The sequence below is a fragment of the Mobula birostris genome, chromosome 5, assembly GCF_030028105.1.
Source record: "Mobula birostris isolate sMobBir1 chromosome 5, sMobBir1.hap1, whole genome shotgun sequence".
Taxonomy (NCBI): domain Eukaryota; kingdom Metazoa; phylum Chordata; class Chondrichthyes; order Myliobatiformes; family Myliobatidae; genus Mobula; species Mobula birostris.
In genome coordinates this window covers 95,859,933-95,881,572 of record NC_092374.1, presented here as the reverse complement: position 1 = coordinate 95,881,572, position 21,640 = coordinate 95,859,933, and the positions used below count along the sequence as shown (strand labels likewise).

The window sequence follows — 21,640 nt, the reverse complement described above, 5'->3', positions numbered from 1 at the left end:
CGCCCCTGACCACCAGGTGCTGCTGTTTCCTCGCCCAGCCCAAAGCCATAGCGGCTGGTAAATTAATTGGTCATTGTAAATTGGCCCGTGATTAGGCTCGGAATAAATCGGGAGATTTCTAGAGTGCAGCTCTAAAAGCCAAAATGGCCTATTCCATATTGTACGCTGAAGGACAATAACCTTGCATCTTCTTTGCATGGGGTCAGTCTTCGTAGCAGAGCGACCAGAACCGTACACAGTCTCCAAGTGTGGCTTCGCCAAGGACTAACAACACCACAGCCAGGTTCTGGGCGCAGGGCTCCGATTAGGAAGGCCAGTCCCAGGGAACCACATACCTGGTCCCCACTCAGTGCCTTGGGCATGCAACACTCTCTCTGCTGCTCACGGTGGAAGTCTAACCACAGTTTGGCAGAGCGGCCAAGGTGCAGACAGAGAGACAGAGTGCAATGTCGACTTCTGGCCCCAGGAACCCAGCAAAGGCGGAGAAACCGCAGGCCGCTCGCTCCCTGGATCAGACAGTAGCCCAAACGTACTCCAGCGAGGAGGAAGGAATTGGAGTAGGTTTACTATCGTCAAATGGACCGCGATACAGTGAAAAGCTCGTCTTGTTTACTGTCACGCAGTGAGTCGACAAACTGTGCTTCGTGTTTTTATTATTGATCGGTGATTCAGAGGGTCACACACCCAGGGATTGAGCCTGGCTCTGGCCCTGGCACAGGGCAGCCCACAACCACCCTGCCACCATCATGCACAGACCTCTCCCCAGTGCCACAGGCCACCCACCCTCAACAGGAGGGAGACGTTTGGGTTGAGGAGGGTTGTAGGGAGGTGGGGGTGGAGTGGAGGCATGTCCAGTAATCTGAAGACCCCCCCCTTTCCTGGGGTGGGAGGGGGGAATGGTCCACGATCTGGAGTGTCCAATATCCAGCCTCTTCCTGAGCCCCACGCACCAGACCTCTGACTAGCTGGTAGGGGTGGGGGAGGAAGTGCTGATGGGAGACAGGGGGCAAACAACCCACTGCAGAGGTGCAACAATTGGTAATCTTGGGCATTTTCTTGGGGAGAGGAACTGCCTCAGCTGAGCTGGCAGGGCAGGGATTCGTTCTGGGAGCACAGGGTAAGCGGGATGTTCTGGGATAAGTTTGTAGGAACACGTTTCGCTGGAACAGGTCGGGTGAGAGCGGAGGGCATTGTTCCCACTGCCCCGGGCAAGCGAGACATCCCGGGACAGGTTTAGGTGGGCAGGAAGTGGTCGTACTGGGAGCCCCGAGCTTGTGGAATGTCCTGAGCTGGGTTGAGGGGGGACAGATTAGGGTGGGGTAGGGGCCGTTGTTTCAGGAGCCCCGACAGAGCACGGCATCCGAGGACAGGTTGGGTAGGAAGGGCTGTGTGGCTCCAGGAGTCTGGAGCAAGAGGGACGACGCAGGAAACAGCTCAGGCTCGAAGGAGGAGAGTGTTCTGGGAGCTGGGAGCGTGCGAGATGTCCTGGGGCAGGTGAGGGAGTGGGAGGGTGTCCTGGAGCCCCGGGCGTACTGGTCATCCCCCGTCAGCAGTCGGTGGTGACATTGGCCGAGAGGTGTTGGATCCTCCGGGCACTGCAGCTCTTGCAGAGGACGTGCCCATCCAGGGGGTAACAGCCACAGCCCTCGCCCTCAGAGGACAGAACAAATCCGCAGTCCTGGGTGGGGGGAGGAAACAGAGTGGAGAGAATGTCAGCAAGGGAGGGAGGTCCTCTTAATCCCCTTCCTTCCACCGCGCCTCACCTCCCCGCCACCGTCTGCCTCTGCTCACATCCACAGTGCAAGATCTCAGCACGTTTGTTTAAAAGGAGAGATTCGCGGGCGTTCAGGCTCATACCGGTAGCCCAATCAGCGATGGGAGCGGAGCACAGCAAATTAAATATAAGTACAGAAGGGACAAGTGGGGCAGCCATTGTTGGGAGCTGGCCAGTGGTGAGAGGAGTGTCAGGCTTTGGCTCGGAAGAGGCGTTGGCTCTGGGTAAGTTTCTGTTACGGTTCCCTTTTTTCCCCTCTTACAGTACTTGTGTAGTTTAAATGGCTGTTGTGTGTTCTTCACACCAGATGTTGGGGGTCCTGGGTGACCCAGTCTCCCAGGGAACTACATCTGTGTGAAGTACATCTGGCTGCAGCTCCTTGAAGACCACATTCGGGATCTGGAGCAGCAGCTGGATAACTTTCGGCTTGTACAGGAGAGTGAGGAGATCAGAGTTACAGGGAAGTAGTCTAAGTTGCAGGAGGTGGGTAGCTGGGTGACTGTCAGGAGGAACAGAAATATGAATAGGCAGTTGGAGCAGAGCACCCCTGTGGCCATTCCCTCAATAATAAGTATACCATTTTGGATACTGTCGTGGGGGATGACCTCCCAGGGGAATGCCACGGCGGCCGGATTACCGGCACTGAGCATGGGTCTGTGGTGCAGAAGGGAAAGAGGGAGAAGAGGGGAGTGGTAGTGTTAGAGGACTCAAGAGTGAGGGGAACAGACAGGAGATTCTGTGGATGTGAACGGGACACCCAAATGGTATGTTGCCTCCCAGGTGCCAGGGTCAGGGTCACACCCACAATTTTTGGAGGGGGAAGGAGAGCAGCCAAATATCTTGGTACATATTAGAACCAATGACATGGGAAGGAAAAGAGAATTTAGAGAGCTCGGCAGGACCTCCAGGATAGTAATTTCTGGATTGTTATCTCTGCCATACGCCAATGAGAGTAGAAATAGGATGATTTGGCAGATAAATGTGTGGCTGAGAAGCTGGTGCAGGGGGCAGGGCTTCAGGTTCTTGGATCATTGGGATCTCTTCAGGGGGAGGTATGAGCTGTTCAAAAGTGACGGGTTGCACCTGAACCCGAGGGGGACCAATATTCTCGCAGGCAGGTTGGTTAGAGCTGTTGGGGAGGGTTTAAACTAATTTGGCAGAGAGATGAGAACTGGTGTGAAGGGACTCAGGCCAGGATGGTGGTTAAAAAAAGCAAAGATAGCATGCAGTCAGACTGTCAGGAAGGACAGGCATATAGATGACAGAACATAATTGCAGCCAACAGGGTGCATTTCAGTGCATTAGGGATGCAGAATGAAAAAGGGTAGCAAATACAGTACTCAAGGTGTGATATCTCAATGCATGGAGTATAACAAATAAGGTGGATGATCTTGTTGCAATATTACAGATTGCCAGGTATGACGTTGTGGCCATCACTGAACTGTGGCTGAAGGATGGCTGTAGTTGGGAGCTGAATGCCCAAGCTCACACGTTATATTGGAGAGATACGAAGGTACCGTGGCTCTGCTGGTAAAGAATGGCATCAGATCAGTAGAAACATGTGACATAGGATTGGAAGATGTTGTATCCTTGTGAGCTAAGAAACTGCAAGGGTAAAAGGACCCTGATGGCAGTTATATACAGGCCTCCCAACAGTGGCTGGGATGTGGACCACAGATTACAACAGGAAATAGAAAATGCATGTCAAAATGGCAATGTTATGATAGTCATGAGAGATTTCAACATGCAGGTCAATTGGAAAATCAGGTTGGTAATGGATCTCAAGAGAGTGAGTTTGTTGAATGCCTATGGCTTTTTAAAGCAGTTTGTCACTGGGGATCAGCAGTACTGAATTGTGTGTAATGTAATGTACAGGAGGTAATTAGGGAGCTTAAGGTAAAGAACACTTAGTAGGCAGTGATCACAATACGAGTGAGCCCAAATTGAAATTTGATAGGGAGAAGGTAAAGTCTGACATAGCAGTATTTCAGTGGAATAAGGGAGATTACAGTGGTACGAGAGAGAAGTTGGCCAAAATAAATTGGAAGGAGATGCTGGCAGGGATGACAGCAGAGCAGCAATGGAGTGAATTTCTGGGCAGAATGAGGAAGGTGCAGGATAGATGTATTCCAAAAACAAAGAAATACACAAATGACAAAATAGTATAACCGTGGCTGACAAGGAAAGTCAAAATTTGTGTAAAAACAGAAGAGGGCATACAACACAGCAAAATTAGCAGAAAGGTAGAGAATTTGCTTTTAAAACCCTACAGAAAGCAAATAAAAGAATCATTAAGAGGAAGAGATGACATATGAAAGCAAGCTAGCAAACAATATCAAAGTTGATAGTAAAAGTTTTTTCAAGTATGTAAAACATAAAAGAGATGAGAGTGGATATACAACTGCTAGAAAATGAGGCTGGAGAAATGATAACGGGGGACGAAGAGATAGCAGATGAACTAAATGAGTACTGGGTATCCATCTTCACTGTGGAGGACACTAGCAGTGTGCCAGGTGTTGAAGGGGGTGAGAGAAGAGAAGTGAGTGCAGTTACTATTACAAGGGAGAAGGTGCTCAAAAAGCTGCAAATCCTAAGGGTACATAAGTCATCCGGACCAGATGAACTGCACCCCAGGGTTCAGAAGGAGGTAGCGTTAGAGATTGTGGAGGCATTAGTAATGATCTTTCAAAAATCATTAGACTCTGGCATGGTGCCACAGGACTGGAAAATTGTAAATGTTACTCCACTCTAAGAAAGGAGGAAGGCAGCAGAAGGGAAATTATAGACCAGTTTCCCTGACCTCAGTGGTTGGGAAGATGTTGGAGTCAATTGTTAAGGATGAGGTTATGGAGTACTTGGTGACACAGTAAAAGATAGGACAAAGTCAGCATGGTTTCCTTCAGGGAAAATCCTGCCTGATGAACCTGTTGGAATTCTTTGAGGATACTACAAGTAGGATAGATAAAAGGGATGTAGTGGATGTTGTATTATTTGGACTTTCAGAAGGCCTTTGACAAGGTGTCACACATGAGGCTGCTTACCAAGTTAAGAGCCCATGGTATTACAGGAAAGTTACTAACATGGTTAGAGCATTGGCTGATTGGTAGGAGGCAGCGAGTGGGAATAAAAGGATCCTTTTCTGGTTGGCTGCCAGAGACTAGTGGTGTTCCACAGGGGTCAATGTTGGAACATAAAAATAACTACCCTCACGTCCCCCTTAAAACTCCTCCCTTGCACATTAACTCCCTCCCCCATTCTTGGGACCCCTTCCACACGCAATTGCATGTGGTCTAACCCGAGCGTTCTAAACCCGCAACATTACGTCCCAACAAGGACACAGGAGCACCGTGGTAGTGTAACAGTGGAAGGCTTTACTCCGTCAGTGATCGCAGTTCAACAGCCACCGCTGTATGGAAGGAGTTTACACTTTCTCCCCGTCACCGTGCAAGTTTCCGCCCACATTCCAGACGTACTGATCAGGTTAATGAACTGTGGGTGTGTTACTTTGGTGCCAGAAATGTGGTGAGACCTGCAGGCTACACCTAGCACATCCCTGGATTGTTTTGTACACAACAGATTTCAATGTGTTTTGGTGTATAAGTGACAAATAAAGTGAATCTTTAAAGCATGTGCGGTCACTGGGGAGAGCGTGTGAGCTCCACACAGAGAGCACCGGGGTGGGGGGTCGAGCTGGGATCTCTGGCATCGCGAGGCAGTGGATCTACCTGTTGTCACTCTGCTGCCATGAGGGAGGTGGCAGGTGTCACTCAGATCCCACTCACGCAGACATCCGATAGTCCCTACCCTACAAGGCCTCCTGCTTGATGCTGAGATTGGCTTTGCCAGGTTGTTTGGGGCCACTCTCACTCATCTTTCACATGCAGAGGGCATCAAGGGACAGCAGAGAGGGCCCACAGACACATCTGTGGAACTCCGGCCCAGGCTAGGATCTCCACCCCCAATGAATATCAGTTAACCTGACAACTTTGGAACAGCACCAGGCTCAGGTCACTATCACAGCCCTGGCCCCACTCGAAGTTTGGATTTCACCGACACCGTCCTGTCACACGCTCCTAGAGTCAGGCACCGGTCGGAGCACCCTCTCCACTACTGCATTACACACTCCGGGTGTCAGACACACAGTGAGGCTTGCTCCACATTGTCCCATCACACAGTCCCAGGGACAGACACAGTGAAATTCCCTCTACGCGGTCCGATCAGACACTCCCGGGGGTCAGACATAGAGTGAAGCTTCCTCTACACTGTCTCGTCACACACCTCCAAGATGAATCAATCCCCGGCTGGCCTGTTGTGGAATTCCTTTTTTTTTTAAATTTTATTTTTATTTGGATAAGGAATTCACAAATATCATGTGCTTTTTTCACACATATAACCTTTTCCATGTTTTTATATGTATAAAACTATAATTATGTATACATTCTTAAGTACACATTGAGATGATATAAAAGGAAATTAGACACTTAAATAGATAATTATGTACTGTGGTAATTCTAACCTATTAGGCTAAGTAATGGTATTAGTTGTTAAGAAAAATAGTAATAATAGTTTCCATATAACTCTTCTGGACCATTTCCACTGGTCCAAAATGTTGTATATAAGCCTATGTAACAACCATTGTAGGTGTTTATATCCTAATTTGTTCATGCTTGCTCCTGCCCGCAGTCATAATTATCCAATCCCTATGTACTTATTTACTTAATTTTTTCATTTTTTTATCCCTTTCTCAAATCTTACCCTTTACTTGTGTTAATTCTCTATTTTCCAAAAGAAAACAAAACAAAAAAAAAAAAAGACATTTAGACTAGGGGTGCTTACGTTAGCAATATTACTGTGTTGATGAGAAGAGCAGTATAAATCATTAGGAGAGTCATCTAAAGTCTGCTCGCATTGGGGTTATATATTCAATCCATTTATTCCAGATTTGATAAAATTTTTCTTTTTGAATTCTCAGGGAGCAAGTCAACTTTTCCATTTTAAATATTTCCAAGATAATTTCGTGCCAATCTTCTAATGTAGGTGGTATTGGATTTAGCCACTTTCTAGTGATTGATTTCTTACTTGCCGCTAAGAGGGCCTGCAGCAACTTTATATCTTCCTTCTGTTCAAGAAACAATACATGCCCCAAATAGAGCATCTCAAAGTTCAGAGGTATCTGGGACCTAAGTACCTTAACTAATGTTCTATGAATACCTTCCCAATATAGACTTAATTTAGGGCAATCCCAGAAAATATGAAAATGATTTGCCTCCTTGGAGCCGCACCTTCTCCAACACGTCACATTTGTATCTTTATATTTTTCCTGATATGGGGTCTTGAAGTATCTTATAATGTTTTTCCAACAATGTTCTCTCCAAGTCAAAGAATTAGTCAAGGACCATTGAAAGCTGCAGATTTTCTCCCAAGCCTCCTCTGAAAGTACCAACCCCGCTTCTTTCTCCCACTTCTCTCTAATATACAGTGTATTTACATTTTTAGCATGGGAGAGTGCATTATATAATCGAGAAACTGATTTACTAGGTATTGAACTGCAAGCCGAATTCAGAATCTTGAAAAATTCTAATTCTACTGTTGATAGGTCTGTATATCTACAACTCTGGTTAACATAGTTTCGTACTGTTGTGGAATTCCATAAGATGTAGGAGCAGAATTAGGCCATTTGGCCCATCAAATCTGCTGCCATTCAATCATGCCTGATCGCTTTTTTCCCCCTTCCTCAGTCCCACTCCCTGGACTTCTCACCTTAATCCTTCATGCGTGGCCAATCAAGAATCTATCAATCTTTGCCTTAAATACACCCAACAACCTGGCTTCTACTGCTGCCTGTGGTAACAAATTCCACAAATTCACCACCCTCTGGCTAAAGAAATTTCTCCGCATCTCTGTTCTAAATGGACGCCACTCTAACCCTCTTGTCTTAGACTCTCCCACCATGGGAAAGATCTACTCTGTCTAGGCCTTTCAACATTCGAAAGGTTTCAATGAAATTCTTCCACACCCCCCCCCCCCATCCTTCGAAATTCCCAGAATCATCCTTCTGAACCCTCTCCAATGCCAGCACATCTTTCCTTAGATGAAGAGGCCAAAACTGTTCACAATACTCAAGGTGAGGCCTCACCAGTGCCTTATAAAGCCTCAGCATCAATTCCCTGCTCTTATGTTCTAAAATTCTTGAAATGAATGCCAACATTGCATTTGCCATCCTCACCACCAACTCAACCTGCAAGTTAACCTTTAGGGTGCTCTGCACAAGGACTCCCAAGTCCCATTGCATCTCAGAATTTTGGAATTTCTCCCCATTTAGAAAATAGTCCACACTACCAAAGTGCATGACCATGCATTTTCCAACATTGTATTTCATTTGCCACTTTCTTAATTTGTCCAAGTCCTCCTGCAGCCTACCTGTTTTCTCAACACTACCTGCCCCTCCACCAATCTTCATATCATCTGCAAACTTGGCAAAACAGCTATCTATTCCATTCCATTCATATACAGCATAAAAAAAGCGATCCCAACACCAACCCCTGTGGAAAACCACTACTCACTGGCAGCCAACCAGAAAAGGATCCTTTTATTCCCACTTGCTGCCTCCTACCAATCAGCCAATGCTCTAACCATGCCAGTAACTTTCCTGTAATACCATGGGCTCTTAACTTGGTAAGTAGCCTCATGTGTGACACCTTGTCAAAGGCCTTCTGCAAGTCCAAATATACAACATCCACTGCATCCCCTTTATCTATCCCACATGTAATCTCCTCAAATAATTCCAACAGGTTCATCAGGCAAGATTTTCCGTTAAAGAAACCATACTGACTTTTTCTTATCTTGTCCTGTGTCACCAAGTACTCCATAACCTCATCCTTAACAGCTGGCTCCATCATCTTCCCAACCACTCAGGTCAGGCAAACTGGTCTACAATTTCCCTTCCACTGCCTTCCTCCTTTCTTAAAGAGTGGAGTGACATTTGCAATTTTCCAGTTATCCGGAACCATGCCAGAGTCCAATAATTCTTGATCTCTACTGCTATCTCTTTCAGAACCCTCGGGTGCAGTTCATCTGGTCCGGGTGACTTCTGCACCTTTAGGTCTTTCAGCTTTTTGAGCACCTTCTCCCTTGTAATATTAACTGCACCCATTTCTCTTCCCTCACATTGTCTTCCACAGTGAAGACTGATGTAAAATACTCACTTAGATCTCTCTAGGACTGAAGACATCTCCTTGTCGCCTGTTATTATTTCTCCAGCCTCATTTTCCTGTGGTCCATTATCCACTCTCATCTCTTTTTTATACCCTTGAAAAAGCCTTTTGCTATCCACTTTGATATTGTTTGTTAGTTTGCTTTCATGTTTCACCTTTTCCTTCCTAATGCATCTTACAGTTCCTCTCTGTAGGGTTTTTAAAAGCTTCCCAATCCTCTGTTTTACCACTAATTTTTGCTTTGTTGTATGCCCCCTCTATTGCCTTTACATTAGCTTTGAATTTCCTTGTCAGCCACAGTTGTGCTATTTTGCCATTTGAGTATTTCTTCATCTTTGGAATACACATGTCCTGCACCTTTCTCATTTTTCCTCAGAAACTCACCGTTGCTGCTCTGCTGACATCCCTGCCAGCAGCTCCTTCCAATTTACTCTGGCCAACTCCTCTCTCATACCTCTGTAATTTCCTTTACTCCACTGAAATACTGATAGGTCAGACCTTAGGCCATTGAGGTGGTCTGCCATTCCATCATGGCTGATTTATTATCCCTCTCACCCCCATACTCCGTCCTTCTCCCATGACCTTTGATACCCTTACCAATCAAGTAAATATCCAAAATGACTTGGCCTCCACAATCATCTGTGGCCATAAGTTCTACAGATTCACCACCCCCTGGCTAAGGAAATTCCTCCTCATCGCTGTTCTAAAGGGATATCATTTCATTCTGAGGCTGTGCCCTCTGGTCATAGACTCCCCCACCACTGGAAACAACCTCTCCACGTCCACTCCACCTAGGTCTTTCAATATTCCCTAGTTTCAATGAGATCCCCCCTCATTCTCCTAAACTCCAGCAAGTACAGGCCCAGAGCCAAACCAGCTTCATAAATTAACCCTTTCACTCCCGCGGCTTTGGATTCCTGTTCAGCGCTCCAATGGCAAGCATCCCGAGGGAATGCCTGTCCGGCTCCTTCCTCAGGAACTGGTTCTGGGATTCGATCCTGACCAGGCTCTACTGTCCATACGATGCCAGATCTCCCCACCCCTGGAATCCTCTCCACAGAAGCCGCTCCTCACCTCGCACTTGTAACAGTTGACGTGAAAGCTCCGATCCAAGGCCACAATCCTCACCGTCTCCTCCTGACCCGCCTCGGGCATAATCGGCTTGGCACACACAGAGCAGCGGGGAGCAAACTTCCTGCCAGGGACAAAAGAACAGGAGCGCTCAGTCTGGGAGTTAAGAAAACTCAGTCCCCAGCCAGATGTGGCACAACGCTTGGGGGAAACACACAAATCCAGGCAGGAACAGTAGGCAAAAGAAAACAGCACTCACACAAATGACAGGCCAAATGGCCTCCCAGGCAAAGACCTGTGAACATTCACAGCAAATTGTAACAGGACCCCACTCACTGTGTCCCAGGAGTGTGTCATGGGACAGTCTGGAGGGAGCTTCACTCTGTGTCTGACCCTGACAGTGTGTGATGGGACCGTGTGGAGGGAGGGTCACTCTGTGTCTGAGCCTGAGTGTGTGATGGGACGGTGTAGAGGGAGGGTCACTCTGTGTCTGACCCTGAGAGTGTGTGATGGGACAGTGTGGAGGGAGGGTCACTCTGTGTCTGACCCCAGGAGTGTGTGATGGGACGGTGTGGAGGGAGGGACACTCTGTGTCTGACCCCGGGAGTGTGTGATGGGACGGTGTGGAGGGAGGACCACTCTGTGTCTGACCCTGGGAGTGTGTGATGGGACAGTGTAGAGGGAGGGTCACTCTGTGTCTGACCCAGCACTTACATGTGGAAGTCCTCGATGCAGTGGATCTGGCTGGTGGCATCCACAGTGAAGGGAATCCCATCCAGACAGCGGTGACAGACCACGCAGGTGAAACACTGGGGGTGGTATGCCCGGCCCATCGCCCTCAGGATCCGGTCCATGATGGCCTTGGAACAGACTGAGCATTGCTCCAGGGTGTTCTGCGATGGGACACGGAGACACCATTACCAAACATCCACAACAGACATCTGTCCCTCTGGGACCCGCCTCTGGTCCAGTGGTCCACTCCCAAAGGGCATGACCAACCCAGTCATACCCCCAATCCATCACCACCTCCCCAAGGAGTAGTGATCACAAGCCAACTCCCCCTCACTGCACAGCAGGATTCCGGTGCAGACGACGCCAATCCCCAGGGGTGGCATGGTAGCATAACGCTAAACAGCGGCCGTGATCCGGGTTTCATTCCCGTGAGGGGCTTGCACGCTGTCCCCATGAACATGTGAGTTTCCCCCGAGTGCCCAAGCCCCCTCGGGACAACACACAGAGGCTCCGTGGGTCCTCGATCCAACCATACGCTGGACGAGACCCTGAGCACCTCCGTTTCTGCTCATCAGACACACAGCCAGATCCGACTGCTTCGGAGGAATCAGCTTTCCCCGTCCACAGAACATCGGCATGGACTTGATAGGAGTCCTGGGGTTGGGGGCGAGGGTGAGGGCATGTGTGGGGAGGGACCAGCTGGACAGTAAAACAACCCACACAAACTGCTGGAGGAACTCATCAGGTCAGGCAGCAACCACGGAGGGGAATGAAGAGTCGATGTTTCGGGCTCTGACCCTTCAAGACTGGAGAGGAAGGGACAAGAAGCCAGAATGAGGAGGAGGGGTGGGTGGGGGAAGAGTACAAACTGGCAGGAGATATCTGAACCCGAGTGAGCGGAAGGAAATGGTGAAGTAACAAGCTGGAAGGTGACAGGTGGACAAGGTCAAGGGCTGAAGGAAGAGGAACCTGATGGGAGAGGAGAGTGGACCATGGGAGAAAGGGAAGGAAGAGGAACCTGATGGAGAGGAGAGTGGACCATGGGAGAAAGGGAAGGAAGAGGAACCTGATGGGAGAGGAGAGTGGACCATGGGAGAAAGGGAAGGAAGAGGAACCTGATGGGAGAGGAGAGTGGACCATGGGAGAAAGGGAAGGAAGAGGAACCTGATGGGAGAGGAGAGTGGACCATGGGAGAAAGGGAAGGAAGAGGAACCTGATGGGAGAGGAGAGTGGACCATGGGAGAAAGGGAAGGAAGAGGAACCTGATGGGAGAGGAGAGTGGACCATGGGAGAAAGGGAAGGAAGAGGAACCTGATGGGAGAGGAGAGTGGACCATGGGAGAAAGGGAAGGAAGAGGAACCTGATGGGAGAGAGGGAGAGAGGGAGAGAGGGAGAGAGGGAGAGAGGGAGAGAGGGAGAGAGGGAGGAGAGGGAGAGAGGGAGAGAGGGAGAGAGGGAGAGAGGGAGAGAGGGAGAGAGGGAGAGAGGGAGAGAGGGAGAGAGGGAGAGAGGGAGAGAGGGAGAGAGGGAGAGAGGAGAGAGGGAGAGAGGGAGAGAGGGAGAGAGGGAGAGGGAGGAGGGAGAGAGGGAGGGAGGGAGGGAGGGAGGGAGGGAGGGAGGGAGGGAGGGAGGGAGGGAGGGAGGGAGGGAGGGAGGGAGGGAGAGAAAAGAGATGGCAGGAGAGGGGGTAAAACTACTGGAAGTCAGAGGAATTAACGTTCGTGTTATCAGGTTGGAGACTACCAGACGGGATACGAGGAGCTACCCCTCCAAGCTGGGAGTGGCTTCATCGTGGCAGTCGAGGTAGCTGTAGACACACTTCGGAATGGGAATGGGAAAAGGAATTAAAATCCCTGGACACTGGGAAATCCTGCCTTTCGTAACAGACAGAGCAGAGGCCCCTCAGTCTGTGTCAGGTTCTACTGATGCAGAGAAGGCCACATCGGGAGCACCGGGTACAGTAGATGACCCCGACTGACTTGCAGGTGACGTTTGGGGCCCTCAGTGGTGGTGGGCAGGTGGAGCACTTGTTCCGCGTGCAGGGATAAGTGCTGGAGGGAGATCGGGGGGGGGGGAAGGACAAGTGGATGAGGGAGTCACGGAGAGAGCAATCAGAGCATGTGGGAGGGAGGGAGGGAAAGACGCAGAGTCTCAGGTGCCTGATGGTGTCTGACAGTCGCATGTCAACCCTAACATCCCCATTGTTTAAAAGCCCAGACGACACAGGTTTCATCTTCCGGAACCTTGTGATCAGCCAGTGGCAGTGGGAGGACTGACTCCTGAGGTTAAGATCAGGGAGCAAGTTCAGTGGGTTGGGGATTCCCACCGGCCTCGCTGGGTCACTGACAAAGGCTGTGAAGCATCAAAGGGCCGACGGCAGGGGCGTGTGGTCAGAGCGACACGAGAGGCGACAATGGCCGACGGCAGGGGCGTGTGGTCGGAGCGACACAAGAGGCGACAATGGCCGACGGCAGGGGCGTGTGGTCGGAGCGACACGAGAGGCGACAACGGCAACACGAGCCTACTCACAATGTAACAAGACTCGCAGTATGACCTCTTGTCCACAGCATAGAACGGTCGCCCTCGCAAGCGGCAGCGGCAGGTCATACAGGTGAAACACTCAACGTGAAACACCTGGTCCATGGCCACACAGCCTGTCCCGTCTCCCACCACATTCTCTCCACACCGCGCACAGCGTCCTGTCAGAGGGAAATAGGCTTCAGTCCCAGACAGAGCTTCACTGTGCCCGACCCCGGGAGTGTGTGATGGGACGGTGTGGAGGGAGCTTCACTCTGTGTCTGACCCTGACAGTGTGTGATGGGACTGTGTGGAGGGAGCTTCACTCTGTGTCTGACCCCGGGAGTGTGTGATGGGACGGTGTGGAGGGAGCTTCATTCTGTGTCTGACTCTGGGAGTGTGTGATGGAATGGTGTAGAGGGAGCTTCACTCTCTGTCTGACCCCGGGAGTGTGTGATGGGACTGTGTGGAGGGAGTTTCATTCTGTGTCTGACCCGGGAGTGTGTGATGGGATGGTGTGGAGGGAGTTTCACTCTGTGTCTGACCACGGGAGTGTGTGATGGGATGGTGTGGAGGTAGTTTCACTCTGTGTCTGACCACGGGAGTGTGTGATGGGATGGTGTGGAGGTAGTTTCACTCTGTGTCTGACCCCGGGAGTGTGTGATGGGACGGTGTGGAGGGAGCTTCACTCTGTGTCTGACCCCGGGAGTGTGTGATGGGATGGTGTGGAGGAAACTACCCACTTGCCCCGCCCCTCCACCCCCGAGGAAACTCACCAAAATACTCTTCAGATGGAGGATTGTTCATGTCATGGACCAATTTCTTGGTGATTCGATCGAGTTCCTCCTCTGGCCGGCTGGTCTGGTGCTGTGCTCCTCCAGGCACGGCGAAGGAGGCCTATAGACAGCAGAATGTGACTCCCTGTGTCCTGCCCCTCCCACACCCTCCAATTTCCCATCTGCTTCTGCACGTATATCTGGCACACTCTTCCCCCAAACTTGGCTACCTTCTGTGAGTACTCAGGGAAGACTCTTCCCCATCTCAGTCATTCTCTTCTCCCTCCTTCAGTCTGAAGCTTTTGAGCACATACCACCAGGCTTATCGTCAGCTTCTCTCCTCCTGTTCCTCCAACGCCCAAGGAAACTTCATGTCCCCGTCGACCCTCACCAATTTTTACAGATGCACCATGTGGAATAGCCTGAAGAGAGTGTGTGTGTGTGTGTGTGTTTCTGAAGACCCACACTTGACAGTTTCTCCCCCTCGGCCATCAGGTTCATGAACAGTCCATCAGCATCAGAATCAGGTTTAATATCACCAGCATATGCTGTGGAATTAATTGTCTTTGCGGCAGCAGTGCAGCAGCAGTGCAATACACAATAATAGAAAAAAATGTATACATGAGGTGCAAAAATGGAAATAAAAATTGTACTTAAGTGCGTTTGCTCAATGTCCAATCAGCAATCAGATGGCAGAGGGGAAGAAGCTGTTCCTGAATTGCTGAGTGTGTGCCTTCAGGCTCCTGTACCTCCTTCCTGATGGTAGCAATGACAAGGGGCACATCTTGGGTGATGGGTCCTTAACTATGGACACTGCTTTTTTGAGGGACCGCTCCTTGAAGATGTCCTGGATACTACTGAGCTCGTACCCATGTTGGAGCTGACTAAGTTTACAACTCTCTGCAGCTAATTTCAACCCTGTGCAGTAGCCCCTCCCCACCCCATACCAACCAGTTATGCACGCTCTGTATGGCACATCTGTACAAAGCTGCAAATGTCTGGTGACAAGCCAAATCTCCTCAAACTCCTAATGAAATATAGCTGCTGTCGTGCCTTCTTTGTGGCAGCATCAATATGTTGGGTGCAGGATAGATTGTCAGAGATGTCAACGCGCAGTAACTTAGAACTGTCATGACCACCACCTCACTGCCTTTGCACTAATTATTTTATATACTGTCATTTTAACATATTTTATGTACTGCACTGTACTGCTGCCACAAGACAACAGATTTCACGATTTGCAGAGATAATAAACCAGTTTCTGATTCTGATGGAGCATTCTATCGGGATGTATAACAGCTTCTATGGCAACTTCTCTGCCCGTGACCACAGCTTGGTCCATCACTGAAACCAGCCCCTGCTCCACGGACTCTCTCTACACCAGGGGTGTCAAACTACCAGCCCGCAGGATGATTTTGGGGCGGGGGGGGGGGGGGAGTATATTCACGACCATTTATTATGCATCTGTACGGCAGCCGAGCTCTCTCCCACCGCTGTCTGCATCGCCTGCTGTGCTGGCAGTTTGTTGTGTGTACTCAGAAAACAACAGGCGGCAGTAAACCACCCGCTGTGCATAAGCATCTACCACCCTGCACTGAAGACCACTAGGGCCCCACTTACGTCGTCAGACACAGTATAAACACACAGAGTACTCAGGTCAGTAACACCTAGAGCAAGGCTGAGACTGTTTGCTGCTGTGGTTCAAAATGCTTTCCAAGAAAAGTTGACATCGAAGGTCGAATATTCAACGATAATTGGAAAGATGGTTTTTTCTCTTTTGTGAGGTTAATGGCAAACCTGTGTGTCTGATATGCTCGCAACAAGTGGCTGTGGCAAAAGAGTACAATATCAAACGACGCTATGAGACGGCACATGGAGAAAAATATGACAAGTGTGCAGGATGACTCAGAACGCAAAAGGTAAACGAGCTTGAAGCAGCTCTGAAAAAACAGCTATCAGTCGAGAGACTCATGATGGAGCTGTCAAGGCCAGCTATGTTATTGTCAACAAATTTGCTGCTGTGTCGAAGCCATACTCGGGGGAGAGCTCAGCAAAGCATGCATGCTGACAGCGGCTGAGATGGTGTGCCCTGAGAAGAGACAGGCTTTTGGTCAGATCAGCCTGTCAAGAAATACTGTGGCAGAGAGAATCGGGGAGCTCGCAGGAGATTTGAACGGTCAACTAAAAGACAAAGTGAAGTAATTTATTGCCTTCTCTATTGCAATTGATGAGAGCACCGACGTGACTGATGTAGCTCAATTGGGAATATTTATTCGTGGTGTTGATGCATCTTTGGCTATCACTGAGGAGTTTGTGGAGATGGTGCCCATGACAAACACCACAACGGCGAACATTTTCTCCAGCCTCGTCGAGGCCTTGGACAGACTGGGGGTTGACTGGAGTCACGCTGTCAGCGTGGCAACAGATGGCGCACCGTCCGTGGTCGGGGAAAAGGCAGATATTGTTGCGAAACTCAGACAGAAAGTTCAGACAGAGAATGCAGAGCAGGAATTCTGGAATTTTCTGGAATACCAAGAGGCATTATGTAGCAGCAGCCTGAAAATGGACAATGTCATGGATGCAGTAATCAAAATGGTTAATTTTATTAGAGCCAAGGGACTCAACCATCGGCAATTTGACACTCTTTTGTCTGAAAGTAGTACCGGACACGGCCTACCCTACCAGACTGAAGTCCGCTGGTTGAGCAGAGGGGTTGTGCTCAAACGTTTTTTCAATTACGCGTGGAAATTGGACTATTCATGAACGAGAAAGGGAAGCCAGTAGCAGAGTTGGATGACCCAGACTGGCCTCATGATCTCGCATTTTTGGTGGATATAACAGAGCACTTAAATGTGCTCAATGTTAACATGCAAGGCCGCAACAAACTTGTTACGGAATACTACAACGGCATTCGTGCCTTTCAAATTAAATTAGACCTGTGGGAGAAGCAACTATCCCAGAGAAACCCAGCTCATTTCCCCTCTTTGCAGTCTGTGTGTGTCACTCATGGGAATAATGACAACATGGACAGGTACAAGGACAAAATATCACGGCTGAAAAGTCAGTTTCAGAATCGTTTCCAAGTCTTCACTCAGCTCGAGAAGGAATCCTCACCATTTTGCTCGCAGTTTGCCATCAACAATCAGATGTGCTGGAGGAACTCCAAATGGAACTAACTGAAATTCAGTGTAACTCGGCTTTGAAATATAAATTTGAGACTGTGGGTCTTGATTCATTCTATCAATATCTGGGACCGCTGTACCCCAAGATGACAGACTTCGCCTCAAAGATCCTTTGCATGTTCAGGACAACATATCTCTGTGAGCAGGCGTTCTCCGTAATGAACATTAACAAATCCAAACTGTGCTCGCAGCTGACACGCAGACATCTGAATGACATTATGAAAATCACAACTGGCCAGAAACTGGTCCCTGATGTTGACAGGCTGGTTAAAGCTAAGAGATGTCAGGTGTCTGGAAGCAGCAAGTGAAAAATGAGTGACACTGTTCGATGCACTGCCACATGTAAGCAAAATGCATTATGAAATATTGAGTGTTATAATATTGTGATTCATTCATTTTCTGACTGTTCTATTATTGTAAATGCGATCACTTCAAGAAAAATTAGAGGCTAACTGTGACGAGAGGAAATCTGCAGATGCCGGAAATTTAAGCAACACACAAAAAATGCTGGTGAACGAAGGAGGCCAGGCAGCATCTATAGGAAGAGGTACAGTCGATGTTTTGGGCCGAGACCCTTCATCAGGACTAACTGAAAGAAAAGGTAGTAAGAGATTTGGGAGTGGGGAGGGGGAGGGAGGATCTAACAGCTGGAGAACTCCTTGCCTGCTCTCCACCCTCCGGGCTCCTCTCCCGCTCCCCAGGCTTCCCGTCCCATGATCCTCTCCCTTCTCCAGCTCTTAGATCCACCCCTCCCCTCATCTTCTCCTATCATTTCAGATCTCCCCCTCCCCTTCCCACTTTCAAATCTCTTATTATCCCTTCTTTCAGTTAGTCCTGACGAAGGGTCCCGGCCCGAAATGTCGACTGTACCTCTTCCTATAAATGCTGCCTAGCCTGCTGCGTTCACCAGCAATTTTTTGTGTGAGAGGCTAACTGTGTTCATTGTCTGAGTTTGATTGCTGGAAGCAGGCTAATAAAGATTAGTTGCAGTTGTGTAGCCTACATTTACAATTTGTTTCATTAGGTCTACATTTGTGTCTGCCAACGTTCAATTTCAAATGGTTTATTAATGGAAAGGGTGCGGCTCCCAAAACAATCTTAGCCAAAATAGCATCGTTTTTTCTCTCTCTCATCACAACTTTCTTGTAGCCTACGACTGTAAGTTAATACCAACCATAAAAATAATGTTTGCTAGGCAATCTCCTTCATAAGAAACAAAATTTGTAAAGTGAAACACTTTGCAGTTATAGCAGAGATTGAGACACATGAGAGGAGAGCAGGTTGAAAAAACGAAGGCAACCAAAGCGGTGGGAACACACGCACGCACAACTGATCCGGCCCGCATGAAGTCGCATTTTGCCCAATCCCGCCCGTGACCTCAAATGAGTTTGTCTCCCCTGCTCTGCACTTCTTGCTGCCTCATTAAAGCAGCCAGCACAATCAAAGACCCCACCCACCCAGGAATCTCTCCTCTCCCCGCCAGTCGAACAGAACATACAAAAGCCAGAAAGCACACACCAGCAAGCTCCAGGGCAGCTTTGACCCCGATATCATCAGATTTTTCAGCGGAACCCTCAGAGGCTAAAAGATGAACTTTTGATCTCGCAATCTGCCTTGTTGTGGCCTTGCTCTCTGTCTAACTGTAACACTTTAATCTGCATTCTGTTTTCCCTTTTTAGTACTTTAAAGTACAGATGAATAAAAAGATCTGCATGCAGAACAAAGCTTTTCACTGTACTTCACCACATGCGACAATAATGAACTGATTTTAACCAGTTCACCGATTAACTAAAACCTGTGCATCCTGGTCACTAAGTCATAGAGCACTACAGCACAGAAACACGTCTTTCGGCCCATCTAGTCTGTGCTGAACTGTTATCCTGCCTCGTCCCATCGAGCTGCACTATGCTGTCTGCCAAGAGAAACCGTTACTTCAAAGGACTTGTGTATGGAATCCATCACAGGTAAACCCTGCCCCACCAATAAGCATAAAACACTGTCACAGGAAAGCAGCATCTATCATCAGGACCCCCACCACCCAAGCCAGGCTCCCGTCTCACTGCTGCCATCAGGAAGGTGGTACAGGAGCCTCAGGACTCTCACCACTAGGGTCAGGAACAGTTACTACCCCTCAACCATCAGGTTCTCAACCAAAAAGGAATAACTTCACTTTCCCCATCGTTGAACTGCTCCCACAACCTGTGGACTGACTTTCAAGGCCTTTTCACCTCATGTTCTCGATATTTATTGTTTATTTATTATTCTTCCTTTCTGTATTTGCATCGTTTGTTGCCTTTCGCATACTGGTTGAATGCCCAAGTTGGGTGATCTTTCATTGATTCTATCATGGTTATTATTCGATAGACTTACTGAGGATGCCCCAGGAAAGGGAATCTCAGGATTGTATAAGGTGACATATGTACCTTGATAATAAACTAACCTTGAATTAATCTGTCTGGAGAGCACCGAAATAGAAGTTTCTCACTGCATCTTGGTACACCTGACAATTGTTTTAATATTATTCTTGTTATTGGACCAATAACCAATTTGATCCTAGCAGCCACACTTCTGGCGGCCATTACGTCAGCCTGCCTGGGCCCAAAGCTCCACATTTCCCTCCCTGCTGAGGGTCCGGAGGAGATCCATGAGATAACCGCAAGGATGAAAGGGTTAACGTATGAGGAGCGTTTGATGGCTCTGGGCCTGAGTTCACTGGAGGATGGGGGGAATGGACAAGGAGATGTTTTTATCAGTAGGTTAGTCTCCGATCCAAGCGCATGGCCTCAGAATAAAGGGATGTCCCTTTAGAACAGAGACGAGGAGGAACATCATCACAGGTGAGCCTGTGGAATTCGCTGCCACAGACGACCGTGGAGGCCAAGTCATTGGGCGTACTTAAGGCAGCAAATAATAGGCTCCTCAGTGGCAAGAGGGTCAAGGGTTACAGGGAGAAGGCAGAAGAATGGGTTTGAGAAATCAAAAATCAGAGTGGGACATGTTGCCAGGGGTGACAGAACAGGCAGATACACCAAGGGCATTTAGGATAGACAGATGAAGGAAAAATGGAGGGAAGGGTTAGATTGATGTTGGAGTGGGTTAAACGGTCAGCACAACATTGTGGGCCGAAGGGCCGGCACTGTGCTATACTGTTTTACGATCTATAAACCCTTAGTGTGCTAAGGGTTTGCCACCCATTCTGGAACGGAGCCTGTGGCCTACAACTGACGGCTTCCTGGACTAGCCACGCGGCTGTGCCCTCACTTTCGTGAGCGTTAGTTCTAAATGTTAATTGCTTACTTTTATTGCTTGTACAATTTGTTCTTCTTTTTGTACTTTGGGTGTTTAACGGTCTTTTTTTTAAAAAAAGGGTTCTATTGTGTCCCTTTGTTTCGTGCTGCCTGTAAGGAGACAAACTCAAGGTTGTATACTGTATACAAACTTTGATAATAAAAGTACTTTGATATCTCAGCCACCACCCCCCCCCCAACCGACACACCTCGGAACGTGGCCCCCACACTCCTTACCTTAGCTGGATGTCCAACGGAGGGAAGGGCTGGTGCAGGTGGCAGCTCCTCACCATAGGCCCCCTTCTTGCCGGCGAGGTGGGAGGGGTGTCCTGGCACCCTGTAGGAGGGGAGGTCAGTCCTGCGCAGGGCCTGCACCCCCTCCGGCCCGCGTCGGGGGTCCGGACCCGCAGGGTAGTGCGCGGGGGTGGGGAACCAGCCAGAGGAGGTAGTCTCGGGGGCGGAGGCCTGGCGAGGTGGCTGGGCATAGGTGGGCACGGGCTGCGCCACCCTCACCTGGACGTGTGGGGGTGGCCCAGCCGAGGTGGAAGTGGAATAGGGGGCGGCCACCGGCTGTGGGAGGGAGCGGGGGGCACGGGTTGCCGCGGCGACAGCCGGCTGACCTAGCGGTCTATAGGGAGGGGCGTGCTTTGGCGGAGCAGGGGGAGGGACAGGGGTGGTGGTAGGGGGCGGCTGGGGTGTGAAGGGGGCCGGGCCACTGTCGTAGCTCTGGAAAACATGGAGAGTCTGTAAATTGTGGACCCAGCCACTTGTGACTTCCCTCTCACCCTGTGACCTGGCCCATCACCATGCTAACCCCCCTCTGACCCTCCAACAACCACCTCCGACCCCATGATTTGACCCCAGTCACTGCGACCCCGTGACTTGAACCCAGTCATCCCATGAACCCCAACCCTATGCCCCGACCCCACCTCTGACCTCTCAACAGACCCCATGACCCGAGCCCAGTCACCCTCTGACCCTACAGTGAACCCCCGACCTCAATTGCAGAGACCCCTCCGACCCCACCCCAGTGACCTCACAACACTGTGAACCCGTAACCCCTCCAGGACGATTCCGAGACCCCAGG

At 49.4% G+C, this 21,640-nt stretch overlaps 1 protein-coding gene across 2 annotated transcripts in view; it reads right to left on the bottom strand.

Moving 5' to 3' along the window:
• Window positions 1-627: 627 nt before the first annotated feature.
• Window positions 628-21,640, bottom strand: part of trip6 (thyroid hormone receptor interactor 6) — a 31,267-nt gene continuing 10,254 nt past the window's right edge. For both annotated transcript variants that reach the window (XM_072258476.1, XM_072258475.1), the window contains exons 5-10: window positions 20,791-21,279; window positions 14,085-14,205; window positions 13,321-13,490; window positions 10,774-10,952; window positions 10,063-10,183; window positions 628-1,678 (exon numbers count right to left, since the gene is read on the bottom strand). In XM_072258476.1, coding sequence (XP_072114577.1) covers window positions 1,547-1,678; window positions 10,063-10,183; window positions 10,774-10,952; window positions 13,321-13,490; window positions 14,085-14,205; window positions 20,791-21,279 — 1,212 coding nt within the window. In that variant the 3' untranslated portion in view covers window positions 628-1,546. The remainder of the gene's footprint in view (window positions 1,679-10,062; window positions 10,184-10,773; window positions 10,953-13,320; window positions 13,491-14,084; window positions 14,206-20,790; window positions 21,280-21,640) is intronic.